At 41.8% G+C, this 19973-nt stretch overlaps 1 protein-coding gene across 2 annotated transcripts; it reads left to right on the plus strand.

Annotated features, from left to right (window-relative positions):
* The first annotated feature begins 237 nt into the window (after positions 1–237).
* On the plus strand, positions 238–18822 carry limk2 (LIM domain kinase 2). Of its 2 annotated transcripts, XM_085425505.1 has the most exons (16): positions 238–488; positions 751–841; positions 7834–7969; positions 11381–11490; positions 12614–12799; positions 13077–13182; positions 14301–14515; positions 14622–14808; positions 14889–14975; positions 15269–15400; positions 15895–15951; positions 16307–16372; positions 16463–16634; positions 16725–16780; positions 16975–17132; positions 17508–18821. In XM_085425505.1, exons 1-16 carry the CDS (start codon positions 473–475, stop codon positions 17719–17721), a joined length of 1989 nt encoding a protein of 662 aa, XP_085281631.1. In that variant the 5' UTR covers positions 238–472; the 3' UTR covers positions 17722–18821. The 2 variants fall into 2 exon arrangements, with proteins under 2 accessions (XP_085281631.1, XP_085281628.1); XM_085425502.1 differs by lacking the exon at positions 238–488 and having other exon boundaries at positions 681–841; positions 17508–18822.
* Positions 18823–19973: the final 1151 nt, after the last annotated feature.

Genomic DNA, 19973 nt, shown 5'->3' on the forward strand with positions numbered 1-19973 from the left:
CCATCGTTTTTATGTCGCGACAATAACATACAATAACGTTTCATTTCTATCCACAAAAGCCTAGCAACCACATAGCAAATCGTTGTGTAGTGCGGTGATATTGGCAGTAGATGGCGCCACTGTTTTTCCTTTCGCGTTTGGGGCCAAATCTCAGTTTTCTCCTTCTTCCAGGTGCGGAGGTTTGGCCTTTCCGCTCTCCGTACAGGAATGTGAGCACTGCATTACGTCAGTCATCCTGCCAGCGGCGAGAGAACAGCTCCGTCCAGGAGGTCTCAGCTCACTGCTTTCTCTCTCTCTCTGTGGAGGATTAAAGGCGTTTGTGTTTTCTTCCTGCTGTGTTTAGAGGTGGGAATCTCGGACGGGGAAGAACGAAAGCGTGAAGCGGCTCATGACAACTCTCCTCTTCAGTATGAGGAGTTAGTGAAAAAACAAAAAAAGGGACCTGAATATCGACGACACTCTCGCGGAGTAGATGGAGGAACCAGGAGGTAAAGTGGTATTCCACACTGTACCTTTACATTGAAGTGATGCTACATTGCAGTGATGTAAAAGAGCACCATCTCTCTGTCTGAAGCGCTCAGCTCACGCAATGTTTTTACCTTTAAAAACTGGGCTTTTTGGAGACCGAGCGCAGCGGCGCGATTGTTTGCTCGCTCAAATCCAGATCCCAGTTAAACCAGTATTGCAATTTTCACATGAGGTTTCTGCGCTACACCTATTTACAGGGGAGGCTCGTTTCTTTCTTTGCAGATAAGTGTTACTGTGTGGGCTGTAGAGGAAAGATTCAAGACTCGTTTCAAATGAAAGTCCTCCAGGACACTTGGCACAACGCCTGCTTCAAGTAAGTGGCTGCAGATCCTGATTTTAAGGACCCTCATTACTGTCATGAGCACAGTTTTGTCACTCATACTCCGATGGCTGGAGACTGTTTGTGTATAAGGAGGTGTTAGCTCGCGCTGACACAGACAGTTGTTTGTGTGGTTGATTTTGTGTGTGTGTTTGTAGTTTACTCTGTTTGGATGTACTTACAAATGGACCTGTGGATAATCCCAGAATTTTCTGTTCTGTCGCCTAAACACAGACTCGTGTCTGTTTTCAACTGTTCTCCATCGTTTTTGTGCACAAAATGTCCTCTGTAGAATGTCATTCGGCAGTCCCAGCTGACAGATCGCCTCCCCAGGAGAACTTTGCCCCTTCTGCTCTTAAGCTTAATGATTGCCGCCGTGGAGATGATGTGAGCTCTCTGGTTCGTACAGGTCACTGACCATATTTTTGTGTGCAGCAGTAAACCTGCAGTTTGATGTCAACATACTGCACATGCCAATATTATATAACACACAGAGGGTTTTTCCCCATGGAGATCAGTTGAAGGTTGTTGTTTTTCCCCTCCGTGTTAAATAAGGAAGCTCAGGTTGTTTAACAGGAATGACATGCGGTATTTCAGCTTACTGCGGGATCGCAGTTGCATTTGCTGGGTTGTATTTAACTAACTTTATAAAACTGATCAGCCAAAGCTGGCTGACTGAATCTGTGAAATATTGCTCATTAGTGAATGTTTTTTTTTCCCCTCTCTCTATCTCTGACTGAGAAGGCGCACCTAGCACACACAAGTACACCCAAAAATGTGTTTGGGAGTGGATCAGGGTTCCTCTGGCACTAAAAATAGAACACATTTAATATTTTCTAGGTTGACTGAATCTTACAGCTGAAAAAAAGGGACTCTTAAGCCAGTATGTATGTGGCAGTGTCCTTGCACAACCTTTGATTTCACTCTTTTAAAGCACACACTTCTCAATAACACACAAAGCCTATTTATCTCAGCAGCAAGGTTCCTGACGCAGCTGCGTTACTCACCCTTGATGCTTTCCCTCCCTTTGTTCTTTTATACCTTTTCACATTTTTGGAATTCCTGGTCATTTCTTTGTCTAATAACTTCCCTTCTTTAAAGTTTCTGCATATATGAAATATTTTTCTTGGGTGTTTGTTTTGTTTTTTTTCTAAGCACCATTGTAAGCTGATGCCATCGTCGCTCACATTCTTTGCAAGACATAACTCGTTAAGCAAACAAAAATAAAAATGTCCTTGCAGATGTGATACCCTGTGGTGATCCCATTCTCTATTGTCAACATGCTGCCCCTCTGCCCTCCGTATACCTCCACCTTCTGTAACATTCTTGTGAGGTGGCGTCACTCTTGTTCCAGTAAACCTGGCAGTGTTATTCAGGCCTATAGGTAATGGCACATTCAGCTCTGCAGCGTTCTGCATTCCTAGACGGCGAATCAGAGATGTGAGCTCTCTGTCTCAAACACTACAGAAGCCTTTGTGTTGTTGGCTTTTTTTTTTCTTTTTTCTTTTTTTAGACAAAACTATTTCCTATCTTGTTCACTGCTTTCCACCTGCATAACTGCAGATCTTATTGCATTTTTTCTATGGTTAAAAATAGTCTTTCCCATACTGGGGAGAGTTGTTTAACCAAAAATAGAAGCCACAGCTAGATTTGTACAACGCTACTATTTTTCTTTTATGCCTTCATTTACATTTTGGTGTTGCCTCGTACTTATACATTATAGACTTTAAATTCAGTGAAATTCAACAATTGTTTTGCTTTCAAGGAAAACAACCCCCCCAAAAAGCCTTCTGCTTATGTACACGTTTACAGAGCACCGGGTGCACACGAGCATTATTTAGAAGATGTGGATGAGTGGATGTTTGCGCCTCATTTAGCCTACCTGTGAAGACATTGCATCTGGATGTGCTGTTGGAAGCAGGCCAGCCAGTGGAGGCTGTAAAGGATGCTTTGGAAAATGTGGAAAGTCTTATGTCCTTCTTGTGGAGGTTACTTAGGTACAAGCAGCATTGCAAGTACTTCTCCTGATGGCTGTGTCCTCTATTGGCATAATAAAAGTTGAAGGTGTTGACTTGGCCTCCAAATTCTCCATATCTGACTCCAGCCGAGCAGTTGTGGGGTGTGTCCAGTATAAACGGGTCTGATGGAGGCCCAATTTCACAACTTTGAGGACTTAAAGGAGCTGTGGTGAACTTGTTGGTGCTGATGCTGTTGCACACAGTGAAATACACCTTTGTCAGGCTTTCAAGGCCACATGTAAAAGATCATCTCAGTGTCTATTTCTATCATTACTGCCACACTTTAACAAAGGACTCCAACGGCAATGGATATTTAAGGAAACAAGTAATGTTTACTGTGTAGTGTTTGTGCAGCCAACGTGACTGTAACCACCTGAGTTAAGTGCACACGCCCATTCAGCACCATGTATACGAGGAATTTAGGTGTTTTTATAAGCTTACTTGCATTACTTAATGTAGATGGTAAAAGGAACAAAGTGTACAATACAATTTTGTATATGAATGCTTTTTGTTCAGAACAAGTTTTTCTTTGTATGTTTGTTTTCTCTCCTCCACCGAGACACACAGTATGTTGTACATTCAGTATTTTTGAAGAAATACACCTTTTTTTCTTCTTCTTTGTAACTATTGTATCTATTGAAGGGACAATGAGAGTGTTGATACCTCCAGTCGTTGTTGGTGCTGTGCTGACATTACTTGTCTGTGTGCTACAGTTTGACAAATACTGAATGTTTCAGGCTGATGGCAATGTCTGAGTGCTACAACAATCAAATGTGTATTGTGGCCTATTTATTTATTTTTAACTTAGTCACTTTATTAGTTACATCTTGTCAGTAATAGGTTGGACCTGCGTTTGTGTTCATAACTGCCTTAAGTCTTCATGGCATAGATTCATCTTCAGAGATTATAATCCACACTGATGTGATAGCATCACGCTGTTGCTGCAGATTTCTCAGCTGCACATCCATGATGTGACTCTCCCGTTCCACCACATCCCAAGGGTGCTCTATCAGGGTGAGATCTGGAGATTGTGGAGGCCATTTGAGTACAATGAATTCATTGTGATGTTTAAGAGACCAGTTTGAGATGATTCCAGCTTTGTGATATGGTGCGTTATTTCACTGGAAAAAGCTTTACTTTTACTTTCTTTTTTTTATTATTTTAGAATAAGAATTTATAATTATTATTGTGTGTGTTGTATATTGTAATATGTCAGGGGCAACCTTTTGGGAAATCTGAACAGGTACTAAAACAAAAGCACACAACCTTTTTAAAGCTGAAGACGCCGGACTCCATCAGGCAGCTAGTAATAACATTTTTACCAAAGCAACAAATTCTAAAAATGAGGCTTTTATTTGATTTTATTTTGTGTGAGTTTTCCAAGTTCGCAAAATCATTTCCGAATATTTTTTTCAATTTAAGTAGTTTAAGTTAACTAATATGTTTTTCACTTCTAGTAGTTTTTAGTTTTGTTTTAGTTAACTATAATAACCTCGTGTCAGACTACCATCCGAATGCTGCGGCAGAAACTGAGACTCATTAAGACCGGGCAAAATTTTAAAAGTTGGCACTGTAATTGTATTGCAGCAGAAACGAGTCAATAATAATATAATGCAGCATCTGTATTTTCTCCCACTCCTAATGATGTTTGATAACGTTATTAATCATTTAATGAAAATGCCAAATTTGTGTAATATTGTGTCACACCCAGACATCAGATGTTTGGCCTTTTAGTGCAGTTGTGACCACAGCAGCTTAGCAAGCGTTACTCATGCAATCTTGACTTCAGGATAATTGTTCTGCTCTGTAACTCCTCATCACAGCACAGTGTGATACACCAGGCTGTATCTTGTGTCCTTTTCTTTTATGTTGCTTTCATGTCAGAGGAAAAAGGTTTGTTTCCTGACACAAATATGGATCTGTTTCATGTCACGTCCTCTCTGCCTCAGAGCCAGCTGTTCCCTCATTCTCCACTTTTCTCTCTGCAGCACAGACACAAACATGTGGTCTTTCCTCCAAAGGACAGCTCCTTCTTAAGTAATGCCAGAAAACTCTGAAATATTTGGAGTCTGTGCCAAAGTCAATAATCCTGGATGAACTATACCTACAGTGGAGAGAACAACGTGATACGCGGGTCTGTCTCTCACAGAATTCTGTCTCTCACAGTTGAAGTGTACCTCTGGTGCAAATTACTGACCTCTGTCATCATTTTAGGTGGGGGAACTTGCACAATCGGTGGCTGACTAAATACTTTTTTGCCCCACTGTAACTGGCAAAATAATCATGCTGGGAACCACTCTAAACTGAAAGTAGTTGACTGTTTAATATTATAGCCGTTCCTCTACGCAGCCAGTATATTATCTCACATCTGCTGTTAGTTTTGTGCATAAGTTCGAGAGAAATCAATGCAGTGAACAGCTTTTTCTTTCCTGTTCAAGTCCAAATAGTCGACTGTCCTGACGTCTCTTTTTCACTGTGACTCATTTGTCTACATGTCATCACCAATACATCAGGATTCTTCTTCAGGTGAATGTGTAACCAAGGTGGAGAGGGGGAAAAAAAAAAGCTTGAGGAATCATTTGCAAAGTCGGGCAAAAGTGGCTCCAGAGGCTTCAGTAATCCGATCTCTCATAAAGTGGCTCATCCTGGTTCGGGCCCTGGCAGTTAAATCTGCTGCCATCATTTTTGCATAACCAGTGCAGCTTGTTCAAGGAGCGCTCAGTGCCTGCAGGTGCTTCCCAGTCTGCTGGTAACTTCAGCATTCTTCACTCTGAACACTTTGTCTCAGTCTCAGGCATTAACGTCCTCTTACCTCTGCCAAATATCAGTTTCGATTAGCAGCTAGTCATTTAACAGGAGCAGCAGTTGGCACTATTTATAATGGTAGTGCTAGCTTTTACTATCACGCTTTGTTAGACTGTTGAAGGAAGAGAAGTACAATGAGAGACACTCAGAAATCCTAAACCCCAGGATGGGTTTCTGAGCTAATGTGGCTAACGGCATGACTTGTTAGTATTTAATATGACCTACTTAAGAAAATGAACTGTAATCAAAAGCTGTATTATAGCCCAACTGGATAATTTGAGGACTTTGCCTCTGTAGAGTCTTATCTTGAGCCTGCTTATAGGTTGTTGTCCTGAATCCCATTAAGCACTGAATAAGGACTTGGCAGCTATAAAGGCACTGCGCAGTCATCAAGTAAGAAAAGTTCTCCCAAATCCAACATCTGCTTCTTCAAAAGTGGAGCATTTTTATTTAGTTAGTTACTTTTGTGATCCCTGCCTCTCTAACAGTGCAAGCCCCAGGGCATTTCAGCGACAAGGTATTCGTACTGTTGTACACCTTGTAAAACAAGGCATGTTATATGTGTGGAATTGACAATTGGCAAAGCGATCAGAATTTTTGTTACAGCTTTTCTCGTGTGATGCTTTTACTCAATTATTTTATTTTAAAGACAGTTCTTGAAAAAAAAGTTCCATATTCTTGAGACATTCATTGATAAATCAAAAATTACACTGAGATTCGTTAATATTTTTTGGTACATCACCAAGTATAAATGGTATAAAACACAGATATGGCACTGTGGTGTCACCCTTCGTTTTTGGACTCCACATTTTGAAGCTAAGCTGTAGCCATGTTTTTGTTTGTTTGTTTGTTTTAAGCCAGCTGTTACCTTTATACAGTTGAAGGGTGGAGTGCGATTCAGCAAACGTGGTTCACATGCTGCATTTATAAATTGTGTGGGTGCAACACAGACACACCTATCAGCTTATTAGTTCTAAGCAGTGGATTAATGTAATCTTACTCGCCAAGCAGGAGCACAAGCTTCTAGAATGAGCCAGCGAGCACGCAGCAAGCCATATCATTAGTCAGATAATCCATTTAAAAAGCTCCAATAGCACACACACAATGAAGAGGTTCAATCCAATGACCACATAATTTCCTCAGGGATTAATAAAATATTCTGATTCTGATTTCGAAGGTCTAGATGATGCTGATAACAGATAACTGAATTATATCCATGGATGAGTTATAGAAAGTTCAGCCCCAATATGATTTTCAAAGCTGTGAAGTTTTTGTCACCCTTTTTGGCTACTTGAGGAGTTGCAGTTTTTGCTACTTCTGCATTCGCTGAATTTTTCAGTTCCAGACGTTGACCCTTGATTACAAAGGCAGAGTGAGGAGGGTCTGCCAAGTGCAACAGAGTTAATGGACGTTTCACAGGACGCAGCACGTACAAACAAAAGTCCAAAGTTTTCATTCTTTATGTTTCTTGAAATTTTAAAAACTGCTAGATTAACAAGCAAAACCGATTTTATTTATCCGTGTTTGCTTATTTTTGATTCATTTTTAACTTGTAGACATCAAAGTCACTTGTAGCACGTTTGCAACTGATTAAACTTCTGATTAAAAACGTCAATATTTTTGCAAGAAACTGTCCACATGGCGTTATCACCACAGAGTAAAGGTTTTAAAGTCAGCAGCATCATTGAGGAGGCAGATTTCACTGGCTGACTGCACACGCTGCACCCCTAGGTATGTGTGGCTGCCCTGACCTCACAGGTGGTTTACTGGATGAGAATTTAGGGCAGTTTGGATTTTGTTTTTTTGGTTTGTTTCCTACGTTGTGCATGAGAAACTGTTCAAAAAACACACTTTTTTTTTTTTTTTTTAAGAGATATTGCGGATGCTGAAGTTAAGATAAGAAACATTAGAAATATTGGAAAATCTAAATGCTTGGCTGCTTTTGTGCACAGTCAGTATTCTCTATCAGCATCTTTGGCTGGCTTTTCCCCTGCTGTGTCTCATATGTGTTGTACATCCAACATCCATGCAGTCAAACAGGCTTTTGAGACTCTGAGCGCCTTCATGTCATCATAGACATCTGCTTCACATTTCAAAATCCATTCTGAAATCTTTTGTTCTGCCTCCGTAACCCTGAGTGTTGGTTTTTTTCTGTCTCCTTAGATGTTCTGTGTGCTGTGACCACCTGACTAACTGGTACTATGAGAAGGACGGCAAGCTGTACTGTCGCAATCACTACTGGGAAAAGTTTGGAGAGCTCTGTCATGGTTGCTCTCTGCTCATGACTGGACCTGCGATGGTAAGTCTGCTGCTTTCATTCTTTTACTCCATTGTATGGAGGGTCTTTTGTTTTTCTTTTTTTAAGCTGTCGCTCAAAGACACTGGAATCTGAGCCAACACCTAATCAGCCCAGACTCCACTAATTTTACATCTCCAAGCACTCTATGGCCTGTAAAAACATTTAGATAACATTGTTAGTTGCTTTTGGCTGAGACAGCACATGTAAGCTCGGGTGTGGTATGTGAAATAGATGCACATCTCAGGCAGTCAGGATGCAATTAAAGGTGCGATCAGGTTGCATGTTTTTTTTTGGGAGGGGGTTGTGTCTTGTAAATCCAATAGAAGTTTTTACACAACATTGGCTGGGCTTCTTTTAATGCTTACATGACACGCTGACCTGGCCTGGCACTCAGCCCTCTTGTGTTAAAGACTTGAACATAACAGAGTATCCATACTCTGGTGTAGAATGAGAATTACAACCCGCCAGATCGGTTTTTTTGCTCTTTGCGCGTCTGGTACGTTTTGTTTTTTCTTTTGGAGACTCTCAACACTGGGTCGAGACTGTTTGACCACTGCTGTTTGCATGTGATTGCCTGGCTTTCAGCGTCTGTCTTGCCATGATCTTATAACACCAGTTGCCAACCTTTTCCCTGCCTACTTAAATAATGCCAGAAAGCCCACAGACCATATTAGTACGCTCTGTTCCTGTTTCTGCTTACTGCTCCAGATTAACGTGCGTTAAAAGGCAGGGGGCAGTGTTTTTTTTGTGGCAGTTATTACATTTACAGATGAGTGATACTTCACATGGGCTGCTGCTGGACTTTGCAGAATGCGGTCTAGACTTTACTTGTGAATTACTTTCCCCCCCTTGAGGCCCCATTATGTTCCCTCTCAGTGCAGAACTTCTCCACAGTTCTCTGTTAATGCATGCCACACTCTGCCACTCACATTATGATCCGTACTGATGGTATAAAGAACAAATGCGCCTGCTTTTTGGGGTTTGTTTCTCCACAAAGAGAAAATGTAATTGATCAACTTGCCTTTATATTTTTTATTAAAGTAAAGAAACTGACATCCATTAAATTTAACCTAAATGTCAGGCAGCATCGATTTTTTTTTTTAATATCTACAAATCAAAAACCTAAAACTGAGGTGGCCACAAATGGGGTCACTTCTCTAGCATGGAGCCAGGCTCAAGTTTTTCTTTTTGCCACCAAGCAACACACATAATGGAGTCCTCTATTTGGTTCTGGCATTCTGCTTCATCAGCCAGCAAAGCCAAGTGTTTTTGGCAGGGCATAGCTGGCACCGGAGCCTCTCAGCCAGAAAGAAAATCATTGTGGTCCATCAGCGGAGGAGGGTCATGCAGCGCTGCTGCTTGTTAAGTATTCAAGTCCAGAACACTATTGTTTCTGTCCTGGTCCAGCTGATTGTTAGTTCATTGATTCTTTGGAGATGTTTTTGGAATTCAGAGCACCGTGTTTATGATCAGTTTATGCAATCCCGCTTTTGTTTTCCACTGCCATATTTTTCTGCCCACAGCGGGGTCACCGTTAATTGTCCCTCACTTTGATCTGGCTTTGCCAAGTTTTTACTGCTCCGCACTGCTGTCTGAGCCTCAGGCAGGTTTGTGGCTGCTCTTAGTCACTGGTGGATTTTCTGTTCCTGGCTTAAAGGCAGGGAGGTACTGACAGACTCCTGATATGTCACAATGATTTGGCTGACATCACTTTAATCTCTCTGCAGCAGCAGGGAATCCTTTCACAGCACGAAGTTTCTGACTCAGAGCTGTGGCAATAATGTGGGAAAAATACTGAGCAACTCCCCATGTGCTTATTGCAAATAGCTGAGATAACTAATCCATAGTTTTAGGACTTTTGTTTGCATCAAAGACAAACAAATATCAAAGCTTTTGATTTATTTTTTCTATTCCAAAACTGTGAGAAAATCAGAGTTGCTGCTCTTCTGCTGGTGCTCCCTTTAAAGGTCACCATGGCAGATTATCTTCCTCTGTCACACCAACCCTCTGCATGGCCACCTTCATTACATCCATAGTTAAACCAAGCCCTGGCAGGGTCCGATATGTTTGATCTGGCAAACATTTTATGCCGTATACCATTCCTGACGCAACTCTCTCCATTTATCCGGGCTTGGGGCCAGCACTAGGAGTACCCCCACCGCTACCAAGCTCTGCTCACAGCTTGAAAGCATTAATATTGAAATCTAAAATCCCGTCCATTCTAGCACTGTTTTGAAAAATCTGTCCACACAAAGAGGCCACATCAGGAGCATGTCGAAACAAGAGATGATGATATAACCCTAAATTTCTAGAAATGTTCTCCAATCAGAAGTGACAAATAAGAATGCGGGACACAGGCTGATGGCAGAAAAAAGGAGTTAAAGGTGCACGGTTCTGAGGTTGCTTTTATTGTCCACTTGTAAACACAGAAAATCAGTTTCTCTAAATCTTTATCCTGGAAGATTTTTTTTAAATTCTCCTTTTTCAGTGACTTAGTCCATTCACAACGACCGTTTTAAGGCCAAAATGCATAAAACAAAATACCCATCCACATGTGGACGGGGCCTGAAACACATGGCTGTATTGGGCAGGTTTTGATAATTGGCGGTCTGGTCTAACAATACCAGGTGAATGTAATCTTTAAACCCTCTCAAGTCCTACTGATCCCCCCCCCCCCCCATTAACTTTCAATCGCTTTCACTTTATCCTCCTCGCCTCCTCCTCCTTTTTTTTCTTGTTGGGTACAGTTTCAGCACTTACTCCCATTGTTCCCAGGTCCACTATTTCAACTAGCGGGAAAACAAGAGCGCCATCCTCTTCCTGTTTTGGTTTCACAATCAAGCCTTCATTTTTGTACCTGGTTGTAGACAAAACTGTCCAATGTGTGCAAGATTGCTAGGCAAACACTTTAAGCCCAGGCATTTTTGTGCAATCGACTTGTATTTCATCACAAGTTAAAACCAAAACTTTGTCTATTGCCTATTTAATTACATAAATAGTCCTGAAATCAACATTTTACTTGTTTGCAAAGGGTAGACATGATCTCATCTTGCATGAAAGGGATGAAAACGGTGTGATGAAACTGAAGTCCTGCATGCATGTCAGAAAGGGAAATCGATGACTGATACTCAGGCAGTGTCGGTGAGAAGCAGCTGAAAGTTTCAGACCATTGAAAGGGAGAAAGCCAGTAAGACGAGTGTGTCAGATCCCCAGAGGGTGATGTCATAGCAGATTCCAGACAGGCTGAGAGTGAAGCAGGTGTTACGGCTATGTCACCGCTCACGGTGGGAGGGAGGAGGGCAGAAAACAACACGCAGCTCACAGCTCACCACCAAAGCACAACAGAACAAGACACCAGGCTCGTCGCGTTACTTCTGAATGGAGAACTAGCCCGTTTGTTTCTGCTTCCAGGTGGCTGGAGAACATAAGTACCATCCTGAGTGTTTTGTTTGCTTGAGCTGCAAGGTGGTCATTGAAGACCGGGACACCTACGCTTTAGTCGAGAGGTCAAAACTGTATTGGTAAGTCACCTGCACTGGATTTCTTTAAAGCTGTTTGTTGAGAACTGCTTAGAGCAGCAATTGTAGGGCCTTAACATACGTGTCTTGGTATGTAGGCTGATTTTCATAGTCTATAAGTAAAGGTTGTAAACTCATTTATACACCACTCCGACAGCCGTCCCATGAAAAATTAGCCAAGTGCTTCCAGCTAACGCCACCAGAGTAAACTGTTTTTATTTTTTTCATGCAGTGTCTTTAGAGTATTTAGTGAAGCCAGATATATTTTTACCTTCATGTTTAGAGTATTTTAAGTTTTTTAATTAACAATCATTTTCCCAGCATTCCTAAGCACTCAGATACATAGATATAGATAATGGGTATTTTATTGATCACACATGGGTAATTAGTGTACATAAAATAATATGTACACTATAAATCTAAGAAAAACCACAGCATAACTTCACTCATGCCTGATGCGGTTTCATCAGTGTGCCATATCTAAACTTCTATTTAACAGCCATAAGCTACACTCACGAGTGTTAAAACTTGACTATATTGGAAAATTGCTTTGATCCAGGAGTAGTCACAGCTTGGAGTCATATACTGTACCTTTTTTTTTGGTCAGCTGCCTGTCCCACATGATGATATAAGACTTAAAAATTTACCCAGAATGCAGTGTTTGAATTTTTATATCCAGTGAGTTATCGCAAAAATGGATAAAGCAGCCGATACACCAAAGCTTGTTTCTGTAACTCTATGGCACTGATATTAAATTGGTGCAATATTGATAGTAAAGCAAAAAGCTGTTGAGCAAAGATTAGATTTTACTTTAGGTTGCAACACTTGGTTGGTCTAAACTAAACTTGATCTTATGTGTTTTTCAACCCTGGACATTTCATGTGGTTCTTCTGCTGCGATTCAGTTTTATAGTCCTTTAATTAAAAATCCTTGTCCCCTCTTTTTCTAGAACGTCTTACATTTAATTGTACTGGCCAATGCCAGGAATGTCTTAAAAAGTTAATGTTCACCCTCAAGTATGTTTGCTCACGATTAGTTGGTCACTTCTGCATGACTTCCTGTTACTCTGTGCCCTCTGAACCAAACTTTAATAAAATGTGCTTCTGCATTCTCCTGGTGTGAACAGCGGAAAGTGCTACAAGCAGGAGGTTCTCACACCCATGTTGGAAAAACGCTCGTACGACTCGGTCCTGGACTCCCTGCCCCACACGGTGACCCTCATCTCGATGCCTTCTGCAGCCAATGGGAAGAGAGGCCTCTCTGTGTCAGTGCTGAGGGATGTCAATGGCTCAGCGAGTGTTCAGGTCAAAGAGTAAGTGGGACCTCGTGATGTCTGACTCCATGCCTGTCCTCGAGGCTCTGTGGGAACAGCATGAGTAATGCTTTACGTAACGTTGATTATAGGTTGACTAAATAGCAGGTGTGTGTAAATAAGCCACTGAAAAAAAAAAAAGTACTTATTGACAGATTAATAATATATGGGAGTTTCTCGAGTCCTGGTGTCCTGGTGGGCAGACAGGACCGGCTGTTTTTAAACCAGCACATTTATTTCATAGTCCTCACTTACTCATGCTGCTGCTGTTTTTCAGGGTCAGAGGAATGCTTATTAGTCCAGAGGTTCGAAATGCCATCCATGTTGGAGACAGGATTCTGGAGATCAATGGCCTTCCTGTGGCGACATTGATGGAGCAGGAGGTGGGCTTACATATTATCTCTGATACTTATGGAGTCATAAGTGAAGTCATTCAGCCAAAGCCGATTAGTTTCATCGTTAATGCAATTCCTTGAGTGCACTTTCGCATAGCAATGTTGTTATACAATCGCTGCACATTTGATTTTTGACATTCTTCCCATTCCTCGATCGTTTTTACATAAGCTGGGAGACAAAGGTGTGTAATGACTGCACTTATAGGCTCATTCCCACGATCTCAGCGTTTTTGTGTTCGACTGGTTGGTTCCTTTTTAATATTTTTGTTATGTTAAAGATAACGAAAATATCAGAACAGAATTTCACCTGAAAAATAAAATAATGCATTAATGAAAAGAAATGCGCAATAAAAGGAAACTCATGTTGGGCAACAACATGAAGTAAGTGACATCATCATGAGCTTATGAATAGTTTGCTGCTGTTGAATGAAGACTAACTCACAGAACTTGATTTAGCTTCTTACTTTACTCGTACCATTAGCTGGTCATCTTTACCTGTCAGACTCTGCTGTGTCAAAGGGTGAACAGAGACACTATTATAACATTGCATGAACTGGGCTTTTAGTTTCCTTCTTCCTCGAACAAAGCACATGGTGCTCAACACTGGGATGGTTGTTCCCTTTAAACGTAAGCATATCTAGACACTCTGATCACAGTAACTTGGTCACTGCTGTCAGCATGCATGTCACATGTCCTGCAATTTATGTGGTGGGAGTGTTACCACCTACAGCGCTGGACTTGCGTCACACAGGCTGAGCCAGTACAAAAACTATGACTGCACCTCAGATTTCACCATCAGTTGTCATTTGGATAAGCAAATACCAGACTTAAAGAATTGACGTTGAACCAGGGCTCTTTGACTGATGCTTTTAAGCATCAGTTTTGAATATAGTTATAAATTATACTGGTATTTATTTATTTTTGCAGTGTTGTTTAGGAAGTTTTATTACATTGCCATCAAATCATCCTAAGGGTGAAGGATGATAGTTTACAGGAAGTAATTGTGGGATTTGTTGTTAAAAAGCCTGAAAATAGTGTAATTGTGGAAAATCCATTAACCCTAGTTAATAAATATATATATGTATAATCTTTTTTTTTCTAACCAGGTGGATGATCTTATTCACCGTACCAGTCACACGCTACACCTTCTAATAGAGTATGACCCAGTCAGGCATCGTTTGGACCGGCTAAGGCTGGAATCACCAGGGAACCGGCTAGGAGTCCCAGCCACCTCCCGCATGCGCATGTCCTCACCATCTGACACGGTGCTGGAGAGGACAGATGTGGTTGACGATGGCACACTGAAAAGGAGGTCTTTAAGGTATGTTACAACAACCAAAAAGCATGCAACTTCCATATTTTGGACTCTGTAATGAAGAAGAGATCAGGGATGCGAGTTATCATTAATGAGCTATGTTGTGTTTCAGGCGCAGTAACAGTATATGCAAGTCACCGGGACCAACTTCTCCTAAAGACCATCCATTTATTACACGAGACATCGGGCGCTCGGAGTCCTTGAGATCCTCCGCTAGCTGCTCTCACCGCATTTTTCGGCCATGTGACCTCCTACACGGAGAGGTCTTAGGAAAAGGATTTTTTGGACAGGCGATCAAGGTGGGTCCTTTACTCTTTTACTCCTGCCATCGAGCAAGTTTTGTGAACTTCATGTAATTCATGTGTTCCTTCTGTCGCAGGTGACTCATAAAGCCACAGGCGAGGTGATGGTGATGAAGGAGCTGATCCGGTGTGATGAGGAGACCCAGAAAACGTTCCTTAAAGAGGTTGGTAATCTGCAGCAGGAGCCTCTGATTAGTCACTGAGAAAGCAGAGTCCACTGTCTCTGTATGGAGCTGTTTATTAATACACACCACTAAAGGCACGGCACATGACCCAGTAGTTAACTCTTTGTATTTGTTGTTGTTGCCAGTGTCTTGTGGAAACGCATTAGCTTGACTTGTATTTTATTCAGTGCTTTTTATCCCACAGACTCTGGTGTAAATCAATTTGGGATCATCTGCTTATAATAATCTGGAGCTTTTTTCTTTTTTTTTTCTGTCACACGTTTAATCTTCAGGTCAAAGTAATGCGAAGCCTTGACCATCCCCACGTTCTGAAGTTTATCGGCGTGCTATACAAAGACAAAAGGCTCAATTTGATTACTGAGTTTATTGAGGGCGGCACGCTGAAGGATTTCATCAGAGACATGGTGAGTCTAAAAAGCTGAAACACTCCTCACCCATAGTGAAGCAGAAAAACAGTGCCAGGAGTTATGTAGGGAGGGGAGGGAGGGTGGTGACCTGGAGTAAACTCTGCACTGATACAGGGCTCTGGACTCTATAATTGGCTGGGTTGCGTATCAACTGACCGGCACGTGGAGTGAGAAAAGTTCTAGAAAGTGTTCTCAGGTGAAACTTGGAGCAGTCGCGCTCCGCTCCCCCCCCCCCCCCCCCCCCCCCCCCCCCCCACTGCCAACGCCTATTCAGCACACGCCCCACTGAGGAGAGTGAGGGTGCTTTGTCCCTAATGAGGCTTAAAGCATGTGGGGGAGGACTATTTTAGATTTAGTTTATTTCATAAAGGTCTAATTTCATTTAACATAGCTGTCTCCTACTTGGTGTAAAATCATTATATTTAACGCTGTTATGGTCTCTCAGAGAGCTTCTGTTTGTCTCATTGCTTTTTCTTTTTCCTGACTAACAGGACCCGTTTCCATGGGAGCAGAGGGTGAGCTTTGCAAAGGGTATCGCTTCTGGCATGGTGAGTTGGCCTCCTGCAAAGAGCTTACTAGCTGCTACTGTCACCTGACTGTATGTGTTCAAACAACCACATCTATTAGATATTAAGTGCCACAAATGAGCCGGAAAATGAAACTAATGAATTCAAAGAAAAAATGAAGTTGAAAAACTATAACCATTAAGCTACTGTGTAACAAAAGGCTTAACATAGCTGTAGATCAACCGCATGCTGTGACAAAGTGCAACCCTTTTATTCATCTTGTAAAGATCTGATGAAATCCGCGTTTAGAAGATTTAAGCAAATGAATAATTTATTTTTGGATTTACTTTGGATTCTCTGTGCTTACTTGACATGACTTTCCCCCTTTTGTTTTTAGGCCTACCTCCACTCAATGAGCATCATCCACAGAGACCTAAATACTCACAACTGTCTGGTTAAACTGGTAGGTGGCATTTCATCTTCTTGGCATTATAAACCCTGTTCTCTCCTATCCTGGGTAACTAGAGAAGCCTCGCTTGTAATCATTCAACAGGACAACACTGTAGTCGTTGCTGATTTCGGACTGTCCCGACTCGTAGTAGAAGAGAAAGTTAAACCTCCACCTGAAAAACCTACCAATAAGAAGCGTTATAGACGGATTGATCGAAAGAAGCGGTACACCGTTGTGGGGAATCCTTACTGGATGGCTCCAGAGATGCTAAATGGTGAGTGGACATTAAAAAGGGGGAAAAAACAGGAATGAGAGCTTAATTTGTACCCATTTTGTAATTACATTTATTTATCTGTTATTTCAGGTAAACGTTACGATGAGAAGGTGGACATTTTCTCCTTTGGAATTGTTCTCTGCGAGGTAAGACGCTGATTTTTACTCAGTTTACTCAAAGTAATGGCTTAACGAGCACATTTTGGGGTTAGATGACAGACCTTGCATGCAATTAAGCCTTTCAAAGTAAGCACTGATGCATTTATGTGTGAAAGCATTGTATGCACATCACTATCTGTTTAATTGACTGCCTACTGTTTATCCTCCTTACTGTGATTCAGATCATTGGACAAGTCTACGCGGACCCTGAGTGCCTCCCCAGGACTTTGGACTTTGGCCTAAATGTTGGCAAGTTTGTGGAGAAGTTTCTCCCTGAAGACTGCACACCAGCCTTCTTTCCTTTGGCTGTAGCCTGCTGTGACCTCACACCAGACAACCGGTGAGCCACAGCTTTTGTTTTAATGTATTACAGATTTCATTTAACTTGTTATGAAAAGTTAATGTTCTGCAGAGTTGCTGACCGGTAAGGTAAAGTTCTTAATAACCTGAAAGAGTCAAGAGATGTGGCCATATGAGAACTGTATCTGCCTTCACTCGAGACGGTATGCGGCCTTTTAATGAAACTGGTTGTAGGAGGAGGAGTGAAACAAAAACCCTTTCAGATGCCATCTCAACCTGCTCGCTGAGAGACACGCCTCTGCTACCAGATTGCTTCCTCATGTTTTCTCTCAACCTTGTCAGTCTGGTTTTAGCCTCAAACCCCTCTCTGTGCCCTCGTTGACCATTCCTTTTTCTCCCTTTTTTTATTCCTCAGTCCACCTTTTCAGAAGCTTGAGGACTGGTTTGCAGCTCTGTCCCTCAATCAGGAGCTGGGAATCCCCCTGCCAGCCGAACTGGATGAACTGCATCAGAGCCTGAGTCGACTTTATTGGCCTAAAGACGGCTCTCCAAACCAGAGCTCCGATCAGTCGTTAACCCCAGTTGCAGCCTCTCCAGATTGCTCGAGCACGACAGACAATGGCACCTAGGACTTCTGCCTGTTCTGTCTGTATTTACTTTAGTGACACCTCTGACCTGCTGCACTGTGGATGTGTAAAAAGAGGAAAGTTGTATTGAACCCGAGCCGTATTAAAACTGGATAACCTGAGGTAGCTGGATCAATCTGTGTTTTTGGGACTTTAACCCTGTGAATACCAGTGAACTGCAAAGATAGTGCAAAAACATTTCAGAATTACAAGTGTTTACTAATTCCTCCTGTGCCACTCATTACAAAGAAGATTGTTCACTCTGTATAAAGACAAAAGAAAAACGTCCTCCTTGGCAGAGGGAAAGACTCTTTCTTTCTAAGGCGGAGGACTTTATGCTCCCACGTGACAACAGTTTTATTTTCTGTCGGGTTTCTTTTGGCTCTGGAGTTGTTGTTGCTGTGTGTGGAATGCACAGATCGGTCCTTGCCCAACAGAGGAGTCACTTCACTTCAGCGGCAAAGAAAACAAAGATCCTTGACAGTCTAGCTCATTGGCATGTTCAAATAAACAGGGCAGGACACACAAAAAAAAAATAGGTGTGACCTTGGGCAGCAAAGAAAGCAAAACACACCGTTGCTGCTGAGAATTCACACATGATGGCAAAGAAATGTTCAGATTATGTTTATTCCAAGCATCACTCATCTCATTTTTGATCATGGATCTGTGTACTTTCTAGCTTAATTATTTTAATTATTTTACCAAAATGTGGAACGAACACCGTGCAGATGTTTTATTTCTGTCGGGGGGGAAAAAAACGGGACAAAAGCTCTTTTGCAGTTTAGGACTGTTAATAATGATTGTCGGACATAATCATGCAAGAGCTGACTGTTTGGAAAAAGAAAAGAACTGCCTTTGTACAGGACTGGATATTTTCTCCACTGTATATAAGTATGTACATATTGTAGCACTAATTTGACGTCTTGTTTTTTTTTCTTCTTTTTTTAATGGGACTTCTAGATTTGTATATTTTAGACATTTCGTCAGCGAATGACATTTTGGCCTTTTTTGCTATCATCATTCAGGGTACTGACAACCAGCTGTAACCACTATTATTTATATTAATGTAGTGTTTCATAAATAAACCTTCTGAAAGTTGCATTTTTAATTGTCATTATTCAGGTGCGTGGCATCAAACGCACTGAAGAGCGACGACACGGGGCGCCTAAGTTTGTGAATGCAACAACTCGAGAATGAGGCGATGTATGATTTTCAAATTCATGCATAGGTGCAGCTGTGACCTCAAAGGCAAGGTCAGAGGTTAAGTTATCTAAAAATCTTGTGAATGCAGTGACTCAAGATGGCAGTCTCCTGGGATTTTCATTTACCATACCTGAATCTACTTAGGGCTGAGGGATACTGGTGGCCATCAGCATTTTATTTTATTTATTTTTTGTCTCAGAAATGTAGTTTAATAAGCTCATTATTGTCAACTTAGGTCTTTAGTTTTAAGATCTGCCACTGGTACTCCTACTCATGGCTGTTGCGTGATGATCTACAGGGAGTGCAGAATTATTAGGCAAATGAGTATTTTGTCCACATCATCCTCTTCATGCATGTTGTCTTACTCCAAGCTGTATAGGCTCGAAAGCCTACTACCAATTAAGCATATTAGGTGATGTGCATCTCTGTAATGAGAAGGGGTGTGGTCTAATGACATCAACACCCTATATCAGGTGTGCATAATTATTAGGCAACGTCCTTTCCTTTGGCAAAATGGATCAAAAGAAGGACTTGACAGGCTCAGAAAAGTCAAAAATAGTGAGATATCTTGCAGAGGGATGCAGCAGTCTCAAAATTGCAAAGCTTCTGAAGCGTGATCATCGAACAATCAAGCGTTTCATTCAAAATAGTCAACAGGGTCGCAAGAAGCGTGTGGAAAAACCAAGGCGCCAAATAACTGCCCATGAACTGAGAAAAGTCAAGCGTGCAGCTGCCAAGATGCCACCAGTTTGGCCATATTTCAGAGCTGCAACATCACTGGAGTGCCCAAAAGCACAAGGTGTGCAATACTCAGAGACATGGCCAAGGTAAGAAAGGCTGAAAGACGACCACCACTGAACAAGACACACAAGCTGAAACGTCAAGACTGGGCCAAGAAATATCTCAAGACTGGTTTTTCTAAGGTTTTATGGACTGATGAAATGAGAGTGAGTCTTGATGGGCCAGATGGATGGACCCGTGGCTGGATTGGTAAAGGGCAGAGAGCTCCAGTCCGACTCAGACGCCAGCAAGGTGGAGGTGGAGTACTGGTT

The sequence above is a fragment of the Rhamphochromis longiceps genome, linkage group LG12 (genome assembly GCF_057381845.1).
Source record: "Rhamphochromis longiceps isolate RC_006_pf linkage group LG12, R_longiceps_female_GT1.1, whole genome shotgun sequence".
Taxonomy (NCBI): domain Eukaryota; kingdom Metazoa; phylum Chordata; class Actinopteri; order Cichliformes; family Cichlidae; genus Rhamphochromis; species Rhamphochromis longiceps.

Bases quoted from the DNA above. Each gene is read 5' to 3' on its own strand.
- limk2 (XM_085425502.1), top strand. From the start codon at position 696: ATGAGGTTTCTGCGCTACACCTATTTACAGGGGAGGCTCGTTTCTTTC. The intron at 12,800-13,076 runs GTAAGTGGGACC...GCTGTTTTTCAG, and splicing joins GCGAGTGTTCAGGTCAAAGA to GGTCAGAGGAATGCTTATTA. The intron at 16,373-16,462 runs GTAGGTGGCATT...ATCATTCAACAG, and splicing joins ACAACTGTCTGGTTAAACTG to GACAACACTGTAGTCGTTGC.